At 37.7% G+C, this 11,459-nt stretch overlaps 1 protein-coding gene across 17 annotated transcripts in view; it reads right to left on the reverse strand.

Annotated features, from left to right (window-relative positions):
- PBRM1 (polybromo 1) overlaps positions 1-11,459 on the reverse strand; it is a 118,215-nt gene that overhangs the window by 96,338 nt on the left and 10,418 nt on the right. For all 17 annotated transcript variants that reach the window (XR_002829801.1, XM_023755658.1, XM_023755655.1 and 14 more), the window contains 3 exons: positions 9,668-9,815; positions 5,512-5,655; positions 1,904-2,020 (listed from right to left, as the gene is read on the reverse strand). Coding sequence is in view for 16 of the 17 variants with exons in the window: in XM_023755658.1 (XP_023611426.1) it covers positions 1,904-2,020; positions 5,512-5,655; positions 9,668-9,815 (409 nt within the window). In the remaining variant the exon portion in view is untranslated. The remainder of the gene's footprint in view (positions 1-1,903; positions 2,021-5,511; positions 5,656-9,667; positions 9,816-11,459) is intronic.

Here is an 11,459-nt window from a genome sequence, read left to right on the forward strand (position 1 = left end):
TACCTCCTCTAAGAGGAATCATACAGTATTTGTCCTTTTGTGTCTAACTTATTTCACTTAGTAGAATGTATTCAAGGTTCATTCTTATTTTAGCATGTGTCAGAATTTCATTTAAAAATTTTAAAGGACGAATACTCCACTGTGTGTATATATACCATATTTTCTTTATCCACTAATCTGTTGAGGGACACTTGGGTGGCTTCCACATTTTAGAGATAGTGAATAATACTGATATAAACATGGGTGTACAAATATATCTTTGAAACCCTGCTTTTACTTTTTGGGTATACACCCAAAGTGGAATTGCTGGCTCATCTGGTAAATCTATATTTAATATTTTTGAGGAATTGTCTTCCTGACTTTAAACTGAAGTCCAATATAATCATTTTATTTTTCTAATCAGATCCACATTTAGGACATTAATGGTTATATGTGCTTTATACCTAATGTCATAAGTGTCCTATAACTAGTCAAGACACACCTTTAAATAACTAGACTTATTGATTATTAGTGGGGAAAGCTGCATGCCCCTCATCAGTCAACAAGCACTTCTTGCACATCTAAGACAGGCTGGGTTCCAATTTCATGGTAGAGACACAAAAGAAAATATGGCTTTGTGCCTATCATTAAGAAATTCAGGGCCCAGGAAGGAGGTAGATACAAAAGTAAATGATCACAATGGAGTTAAGTGCTATAGTGGAGTACTTTTAAAAGTGGAAATTTTTGTAGTTCCACAGGCTAAAGTGGCACCTTCAATTATGTTAATTGCCGCTTGGGTGTGAAGCCACAAGGGGCCCTGATACTTTTAAAGCACCGGTCGCCAACCTTTCGGACCTCGCGGACCACTGGTTGGCGACTGCTGTTTTAAAGAGTCTTACTAGTCTAGAAAACCTCTTCTTTGGGGTAGAAAAGCACCTGTTAGGTCTCTCTCTTTTCTCCATCACCAGACAATTAAGGAGAACTAAGAGAGGAAGAATTCATTTATCTTCCTCTCATTCTGTCTCCTGAGCAAAGAGAATGTTTCTTGTCTTTTATAAATAAACTAGAGGCCTGATGCACAAAATTCGTGCAAGGGGTTTAGCCCTCACAGATCTGGCTTCAAGGTGGTCAGGAAGGAGATCTGGTCTAATTAGCATATTACGCTTTTATTATTATAGAAAAGTTAGTTTAGGTGTTTATTTTATCATTTAGAATTATCCATCTTAGAAACAACCCAAAAGCCTATCAAGAGATGAATAAATAAAATGTGGTATATAAACAAACCATATATACATACAATGGAGTATTAGCCTTAAAAAGGAAGGAAATTCTGACACCTCCTACAACATGGAGGAACTCTGGAAACCATTACACTAAAGTGAAATAATCCAGACACAAAAGGATAAATATTGTTTGATTCCTCTTATATCAGGTACTTAGTCAAATTCAGAGAAAGAGAGAGAGAACACAGAATATTGGTTACAGGGGATGGGAGGATGGAGGAGTAAGGTGTTATTGTTTAATGGATACGGAGTTTAGGAAAATGAAAATTTCTGAAGATGGATGGTGGTGATGGTTGTACAATAATATGAATGTACCTAATAACACTGAACTTTTAAGTATTAGTGGCAAATACTTAAAATGGTTAAATAGTTATCTTATGCATATTTTATGACAATAAAAAATACACAGAATTACCAATCAAGAAACAAAAACACAAAATTTTTTTCAAAACCTACAACCTTCTGGCCAAGTATAGACCATATCCTTGTGTGCTGCTGAGATCATGAGGAGGAGCTCTTGGCTACCTCCAATGCCTTCCATTAACTGTACTCTATTTACTAAGAATAAAACATTTGAAATACTTAAAAATAAAACAAAACTCCCACACTTTAGTTCACCCATTTTTAATTGTATCACTTACCACTTTAGAAGGCAGTTTCTGAAAAAGTTCGCTAATGAGATGTCCTGATGGATTTGTGGCTACAACTATGGCTTCAAGAAGCTGCTCCAGGATCTCCTTCAAGTAACTTGGAGAAGACTGGAAGGAGGGGTTTGAGAGCAAGAAGAGAGGGGAGAAATAAGTACTTTGCAAGAGAAAACCCAAAATAAATGCTGATATTAAATATTTCCCAAAATTTGAAAGCCAACTCAAAGAGCAACTTCTAAACAGTACTTATTTTAAGTACAAGTTTTAAGAATATCATAGAAATGCTCTGGATGCTGAATGTGGTGGCTGTACTCACAGAATGGGATGTGTGAAACTAATGAGGCTCTTCACATATTTCAGTAACTAAATCTTTTGGATCAAGTCCTTTAAAAACTCCATTCCATAGTAAACACTGTTAACAGTGAAGTTCAAGTACCATATGTATAAATAATTAGAAATGCATACCTTTTTTGGGTCCGAGCAACTAAGAAAGAAAAACATGCCCTATGATACCTGGTCATTTCTACATCTGCTGTTCATATCTACTGAAGTCATGATATTATGGTAGAGTAACTATATATATAAAGTGGGAACAACATACTTTTCACCAGAGTGTGCTCTGCCAGCTCTAGTAACAGATTTCAAGTTATATCAAAACTAACTGGAGATTAAGTCAATTGATGCACATCACTTCTGCTTTCCAAATGGCCAGCTTATCCTACCTACCTTAGTCACTGTTTCAACATGGAAAGTATATGGCCCAAAAAGTACCTGGCCAGTTTCTATAGTGAGCACTGGGATATCTTAGTCAAGGTTTATATTAAATAGTTCAAGTCCAAACCATGTTTTGTGCATATTATATAAAGTTTAATGGTTATTTCTGATTTAAATAATAAAAGCACTAGTATTTTTGTCCTAATCTAATAGGTCTTTTTATTTAGTATAATCTTAATATTAAGGTCCTCTAACATTAACTCTACAGAGAGGGCTTTAACAAATCTCTTGGGTCTACCACAGTGCCTGGCAAAAACAGACACACAATAAATATTTACCATATAAGACTTGTGGTTAGCTGAGAGTCCCCAACCATATAAGCTTAGAGAACCAACATAACACTGATGAAATCAGACTAAAGTATCCATGTTTTAGTCATTTACTTCCTGGCTAAAACATGGTACCATAGAGTTAGCTTCAAAAAGAGGAGAACTATACTCTACAGCCAAGATTCCTCTCCTCTCCAAGTCAAACCAGCTGCTTTGTGTTGCAGGTCACAAAATAAGCAGGGTATATAAGTGCATTCATACAACCTATTCCCACAATTGAGGAAAACTCCAAAGATATAATTCTTAATTTAAAAATGAGAAACTGGCTGAACCGGTTTGGTTCAGTGGATAGAGCGTCGGCCTGAGGACTGAAAGGTCCCAGGTTCGATTCCGGTCAAGGGCATGTACCTGGGTTGCGGGCACATCCCCAATAGGAGGTGTGCAGGAGGCAGCTGATCGATGTTTCTCTCTCATCGATGTTTCTAGCTCTCTATCTCTCTCCTTTCCTCTCTGTAAAAAATCAATAAAATATATTAAAAAAAAAAAAAGAACCATTCAATTTAAAAAAAAAAATGAGAAACTTGAAAATTCCTTCCTCCTCCTTGAGAACCTTAGGGCTAGAAAGAAGTTTGGGAAGGGTAAATATGAACGGGCAAAATCCTTCCAATTTTTTACTGAAAGAAGCACAGTCAATTTCTGAATGTAGGCATTCTCATTTTTGACTAGAACCCTGGAAGCCTATATTAAGGCTAAGCCCCCTGTAGGTAATGAATCTTCTGCCTAAGAAAGCATGGGTTAAGTTGCTGCTCCCACATTAATATCAGAGAGTAAAATTTCAGAGAATCCCTAGTTAACTGCCTTTGACCTAATTCCAATCTTTAACTTCTAGAAAGAAAGTGACAAGGTACCTGGAAACTAGCTTTTGAGACTCCACAAAAAACGTATGTTTTGAGAAATTCACCCACCATACTTCTTTCTGTGTTGAAATTTCAGGAAAAAAAGGGAAATGCACTGCTTTGGGTGTCTTACTACTTAGCTGCAGAAGAGAGATGTAATTCTTTTTATTATTCTTTTTCAAACGTTCCTTCAGCAAGAAGTATCAGTACCACCTTGGCTAGTGTGCCCAGTGGTTAGAGCGTTGACCCACACACAGAAGGGTTACGGGTTTGATTCCCAGTCAAGGGCATATTCCTGGGTTTTGGGTTTGCTCCTGAGCCCCAGTCAGGGCATGTATAGGAAGCAACCAATGGATGTGTCTCTCTCACATTAGTGTTTCTTTCTCTTTCTCCCCCTCCCTCTTTCCCTTCCAATATCTTTAAAAAGTCAATGGGAAAAAAATATCCTCGGGTGAGGATTAACAAACAAAAATTCAAAAAAAGGGAATTTATCAGTACCTACAAGTCAGGCACAGTCTACATGTCAGGAATAGGTGAAGAAGGTGATTTATTTTGTGGACTATAATTCTACTTGGGGGAAGACAGAAAGTATACATGTAATCTAATGAACAAGTTAGCTGACCAAGTTATATATTGATAAAGACTGAAGACCAAAGAGATGTGATGACGGAAAATGAGTGTGGAGCAAACAATTTAAATGGGGTGGTCAGGAAAGTCCTCTCCCAGTTGACATTAAGTGTTACTAGAATAATGAAAAAGAGCAATGATGAAGAGCCAAAAGAAGCACATTCTAAGCAGAAGTAAGAGTAATTGCAAAATTCCAGCGACAGGAAACACTTGGCACATTCTAGGAACAGTACTCAGTCTAACCCACAAAAATATTCCTAAGGTGATTCCATTGACTCTCCAACTTTTAATCACAACAGAGCCTACTCTTACAACACTGAATCACTGATGATATGAACATTCTCTTTCAAACTGAGCAGGAAATATACACTAATATAAGAGCAATTCAAAAAAGCAATCACAGCCCTAACTGGTTTGGCTCAGTGGATAGAACGTCGGCCTGCAGACTGAAAGGTCCTAGGTTCGATTCTGGGCAAGGGCATGTACCTTGGTTGCAAACACATCCCCAGTAGGGGTTGTACAGGAGGCAGCTGATCGATGTTTCTCTCTCATTGATGTTTCTAACTCTCTATCCCTCTCCTTTCCTCCCTGTAAAAAAATCAATAAAATATATTTAAAAAGAAAAGAAAAGAAAAAGCAATCACACATGGGACACATTGTCCTGGATGTCTTATAATTCCTTGTAATTGCAGTGGGTCTGTCTATACCAGTGATGGCAAACCTTTTGAGCTCGGCGTGTCAGCGTTTTGAAAAACCCTAACTTAACTCTAGTGCCTTGTCACATATAGAAATTTTTTGATATTTGCAACCATAGTAAAACAAATACTTATATTTTTGATATTTATTTTATATATTTAAATGCCATTTAACAAAGAAAAATCAACCAAAAAAATGAGTTCGCGTGTCACTGGTCTATACTATGCCCCTTGACCCTCCCAGTTACCAACACAGCTATATGGAAAGACCACAACAGCCCAGAGAAAAATCACAGGGGCCTTGTCCACTCCCCAACAGCCTGTTCCAGCTGCACACTTACTCCTTCAGTCACTGTGCCTTGATTGTCTTGCCCATCTTCATCATCATCTTCATCATCTGCTTCTCCTTTCTGAACAAACTCATTTCTTGTTCGAAGATACAAATCCCAGAGTTTGCAAGCAGCTTTATATTCAGGAGAATCTGGCTGTATATTAGCAAAGAGAAAAATAAAAGAAGAAGCAATTTATTATTTTATTATAAATCAATTACTACTTTTAAAGCATCCTGTTCCAGCAGAGACTGGTATTCTAAGATATAACTTCAAAAACTCTACTACAAATGTTAAACTCCTTATGATGAAAAGATACATGGGCCACAATTTCTTTTCTCAAGAACTAAATGTATGTTTTAAAAGCATTCTGAAATAAATTTAATTTATTTATGCCCTTATTACAGAAAGATTTGAGGCAGAAGAGACATGATTTGCTAAATTAAGACTCATTATTACTAAGAAAGTTCATTTAAAGGATAAAACCTGTGCAGCCACTATGGAAAACAGTATGGAGATTCCTCCAAAAAAAAAAAAAAACACACCTAAAAATACATCTATCATACAACCCAGCAATTCTACTTCTGTGTATTTATCCATAAAAAACAAAAGCACTAATTTGAAAACACATTGCACCCCTATATTCATTTCAGCATTATTTAGAATAGTTAAGATATGGAAGCAATCTAGGTATGTGTAAGTTGTGTATGTACTCACGTACACAACACACACCCACACCGGAATATTACACAGCAATAAAAAGGGAGATTCTGCTATTTGCAACAATATGGATGGACCTAGAGGGTATTATACTAAGTGAAGTAAGTCAGACAAAGACAAATACTGCATGGTTTCATTTATATGTGGAATCTAAAAATCAAGACAAATGAAGAAACAAAATACAAAAACAGACTCATAGAAACACAGACCAAAGGGATGGTTACCAGAGGGGCAGGGTATGGCGCGAGAGGGGAAAAAGGTAAAGGGGAATACACCCCAATCTCCACCCAGCTCAACCATGCCTATCTCAATCATGGCACTGCGGGAAAAGGAGAGGTACAAGATGAATCATCTCCTGTGACAGCTCTTCATCATGAGCCAGACCTAGCACCTGGCCTAGAATAAGCAACAAATCTATTCTCTGGATCAACCCAACTTCAATCTGAGTCTCAAAGAATCTCTAGAGATAAAATTCCAACAACTATTAGCTTCTGGTAAAAATTCATGAAACATACAAGAATGAAAAAATCCCAACAGAAAGCTAGCAAAAATGACAGCAAACCAGACATGCAAATACTTCAGATATTGGGATTATCTGCCACAGAATAAAAACATGTTGAATAAATTTAAAGAAACAATGGGATTAAAGATTTAAGCAAACAGCAAGGAACCCTAAAAAAATACTACCAAAATACAAAAAATAGAAATATTGAAATGTAAAAATTTAATGGATTGGTTTAAAAACATTTCAAAAAAAAAAATTAGAAAAGCAACACAGAAACAAAATAGGGGAACTGTGAAAGGTTAACAGAAATGGAGACCTAAGAGAGTTCTGATATAATTTTCAAACTTAGTTCTACAAGGAGAAGACAGAATGGGGCAAAGGCGATATGCAGACATAATGGCTGAAAACTTTCCAGAGCTGATGAAAAACATCCATCCAAAGATTCAGAGAGCCCAGTAACTCCCAAATTATATAAATAAATATTCACATCTAAACCTATCACAGTAAAACTGTAGAACACAAAAGACAAAAAGAAGATACTAAAGATAGGAAAGATAGATAACCTTTAAAGGAACTGTAATTATAGTAACAGATGACTTCTCAATAAAAATAAAAGAATGAATAAAGAAGGTAGTATGCTTGTGAGTAAAAATAAATACTGTAGCAGGGACCTAGTGGGATTGGGAAAGGAGTGCAATCACTGCTTGCCCTGGGGTGTCACAGTGGATTTGTCTGTAGGGATACCTCAGTTGTCACAGAGCAATTTGGCCTCTGAGAGCCCAGAAGTGTAAGAGGGGAGTGTGGGCATTGGTCGTCCTGGGGTGTTACTGTGTCCATGGAAAGCCTGGGGTATGACAATAGTTTTTGTGATAACCATTATGTTTGGATGTTTTCCTACCATCTATATTTCAACTTCTTTGTGATAACCATCATCACAAAAGGAGAGGGAGAGAGAGAGAGAAACATCAATGATGAGAGTATCATTGACTGCCTGCCTCCTGCATGACCAACTCTGGGGATTTAGCCTGCAACCTGGGCATGTGCCCTAACTTGGGAATCCAACCATGACCTCCTGGTTCATAGGTCACGGTCAAACATGAGCCATGACAGCTGGATAGCACTCTCCTTATATTCACAACATTCATAGTAGCACTATTCATTATTGCTAAGCGTAGAAACAATGCAAATGCCCATTAACTGGGAAATGGATAAACAAAATGCGGTATATCAATATAATACAGGGTGGGGCAAAAGTAGGTTTACAGTTTTCATATGGAAAATAATACATTAATAATACCAGAATAAACTCTGTGTTTTGTGTACTCACAACTGTAAATTTACTTTTGCCCCAGCTTGTATATGTTATGACATGGATGAACCTTACAGATATTATGCCCAGTAAAAGAAGCTAGTCACCAAAAGCCATCTCGTATATGATTCCATTTATATGCAATGTCCTGAACAGGCAAATCCATAAAGTAAATTGGTGGTTGCAAGAGGCCCCTCGGAGGAGGGACAACAAAGAGTGCATGCTAATGGATATGGTTTTCTTTTGGGGATAATGAAAATATTCTGGAGTTACATAGTGGTAATAGTTGCACCACTGTTAATATATTAAAAACCCCTGAATTCTACACTTTAAAAGAGTGTGTGAATTATAGCTCAAATAAAATAAAAAATATGTGTAAACACACAGTTTCAAGAATAAATCTAAACATTTTTGCAGAATCTTTATGAAAGAACACTTAAAGTTTTGATAAACTAAAGAAGACTTCAATAAATGAAGACACAGCAAATTCATAGATTGGAATACTCAGTATCACAATTATGTCAATCCTCCAAAATATGATCTACAGAGAGTCAATGCAGGCCCAATAATAATTCCAAAATTTTTTTGTACGCTTATTGACACTAATCTTAAAATGTATAAGGAAATACCAAGAATGTATAAGGAAAAGGCTAATAGCCAACATACATTCCTTAACAGATAAAGAATTATAAAGTATGCCCTAGCTGGTATGGCTCAGTTGATAGAGCATCAGTCTGTGGACTGAAGGGTCCCGGGTTCGATTCCAGTCAAGGGTACATGCCCGGGTTGTGAGCTCAATCCCCAGTGTGGGGCATGCAGGTGGCAGCCTATCAGTGATTCTCTCTTATCATTGATGCCTCTCTCTCTCTCTCTCCCTTCCTCTCTGAAATAAAAAAAAAAGAATTATAAAGTCTTAATTAAGGCAGGAATAGAATAGCCCAGCAATAAACTGGCCAGAACAAAAGGAACAGACTAAAAGGTCAGAAAGAGAGCTATGAGCACATAGAAACAATGACAGTACTGACACTGCAGACAAATACAGAGAGGTTGGCCACTTCAAGATGCTGCTTATACCTGTGGGGGTAAAATATCTCTACCTAACAAAAAACACAGAAATCAATCCCAGTAGCGTTAAAGGCTTAGATTTAAATGACAAAGCTATTAAGCTTTCAGAAAAAAATACAAAAAAAGAATATCTTCATAAACTTTAGGCAAGAGGAGTTTCTGAAACAAGACACAAAGAGGGATAAACCACAAAATTCAAAAGTACATTTGAATATATTAAATTAAAAAACTTCTCTTCATCAAAAGAACCATAAAAAGAGTGAAAAAGTAAACTCACAGTGGAAGAAGATATCTACAACACATAAGGAAAAAAATGATCAGTACCTAGTGTAAAATTTCCAGAAATAAATATGAAAATGACAAACTACTCAAGAAAAAAATAGAAAAAATATCTGAGCACAGAATAAGAATAGTTCATAATCATATGAATGTTCAATCTCTTTACTAATAAAAGAAATGCAAACTCAAATCACCAAATGAGAAACCACTACAAACTTACAAAATTGGTAAATATTAAAAAGCTGGACAATTATCAAATTGGATACCTTCCAAATTTGATGCTTTCTTACCTTATAATAGGCCTTTGCATTGTTAAAAAGCAGCTGGAAGTCAGCAGTCAGCAGATTAACATCATCATACTCCTCCATTTTTAGTTTCTGTTGGATTTTCATCAAGTCAATGGGCTGAGAAACCACTTCATAATAGTCTGGTTGATTTCTGTTATAATTTAATATTTTTTAAAGGTATTAATCCAAAGCCTATAAAAATTATATATCAAACTATCTAGGTCAGTGATTCCCAAAGTGGGTGCTACCGCCCCCTGGTGGGCGCTGCAGCGATCCAGGGGGGGCAGTGATGGCCACAGGTGCATTTGGGGGCGATGAGTAACTGCTATTAAAATTTTTAAAAAATTAATTTCCAGGGGCTGAGTAATATTTTTTCTGGAAAGGGGGCGGTAGGCCAAATAAGTTTGGGAACCACTGATCTAGGTAATGCCAATATTGCAAGTGACAGAACACACTAGACTTACTGTCATTACTGGAACTAAAAAGGGAATAGCAAAAGAAAGATGCACATGCATGCCCTTTTCAAAATACTTGAGTGATATAAAAACCTAAATTAACACATGTGACAGTCTTATATACTACCACTATAGCCATTTTTAAAAAAATATATTTTATTGATTTTTTTACAGAGAGGAAGGGAGGAGGAGAGTGATAGAGAGCTAGAAACATCGATGAGAGAGAAACATCGATTAGCTGCGTCCTACACACCCCCTACTGGGGATGTGCCTGCAACCAAGGTACATGCCCTTGACCGGAATCGAATCTGGGACCCTTCAGTCCGCAGGCCGACGCTCTATCCACTGAGCCAAACCGGTTAGGGCTAGGCTTTTATTATATAGATTTCTTTAATTTCCTTCATTCTGAAACAGTTCCTCAGTCTTTCCTTGATTTTCACGATACTTTTAAAGGTTACAGGCCAGTTATTTTGTAGAGTATCCCTCAATTTGGGTTTGCCTGTTTTCCTGATAATTAAGCTAATGTTATGCTTCTTTGGCAGGACTGTAACAGAAATGATAGTGTATTTGTCTCACTGTATCCTATCAGGTGGCATATGATTTCAACATCCCATTATTCAGACAAGGCTACTTTCGATCACTTGATTAATGTGGTGTCTACCAGCTTCTCAACTGACCAAGTTACTCTTTTTCTCCTTGTACTTTATGGTTACACTAGAGGCCTAATGCATGAAATTGTGCACAAGGGGGGGGCGGTGTCCCCTCAGCCCAGCCTGCACCCTCTCCAATCCGGGACCGACTGCCAGACATCCCTCTCACAATCCGGAACCACTGGCTCCTAACTGCTCACTTGCCTGCCTGCCTGATCACCCCTAACTGTTTCCCTCTGCCAGCCTGATGACCCCTAACCACCTCTGCCTGTGGCCTGATGGCCCCTAACTGCCCCCTCTGCCAGCCTGGTCACCCCCAACTGCCCCTCCCACCTGCCTGGTCACCCCTAATTGACCCCCTCCACCGGCCTGGTTGCCCCCCCCCCCAACTGCCCCCTTTGGGAGGGGGGGGGCCCCAAAAATACCCCGTTGTGGGCGGGGGGCCCCCAACTGCGCCGTTAGAGTTAAATAAAAAAAGAGGTTTTTTTAAGTCCTTCCCAATCAAAAAAGATCTTCTTCCATTCTGTAATAACACTTTACACATGTTTGGGCGTAGGTGTTTCAGCCCTAACGCCCAGAAATCTGCTGACACAATAATAACTTAGGACAGTTCGAAGGCTAAAGTTAGGCTATTCAGTTTTAATTAAATAAGATAATAATTAACCCAAGCGCTAACGGGACAAGAGGTTC

The sequence above is a fragment of the Myotis lucifugus genome, unplaced genomic scaffold, assembly GCF_000147115.1.
Source record: "Myotis lucifugus unplaced genomic scaffold, Myoluc2.0 scaffold_83, whole genome shotgun sequence".
Lineage (NCBI taxonomy): Eukaryota > Metazoa > Chordata > Mammalia > Chiroptera > Vespertilionidae > Myotis > Myotis lucifugus.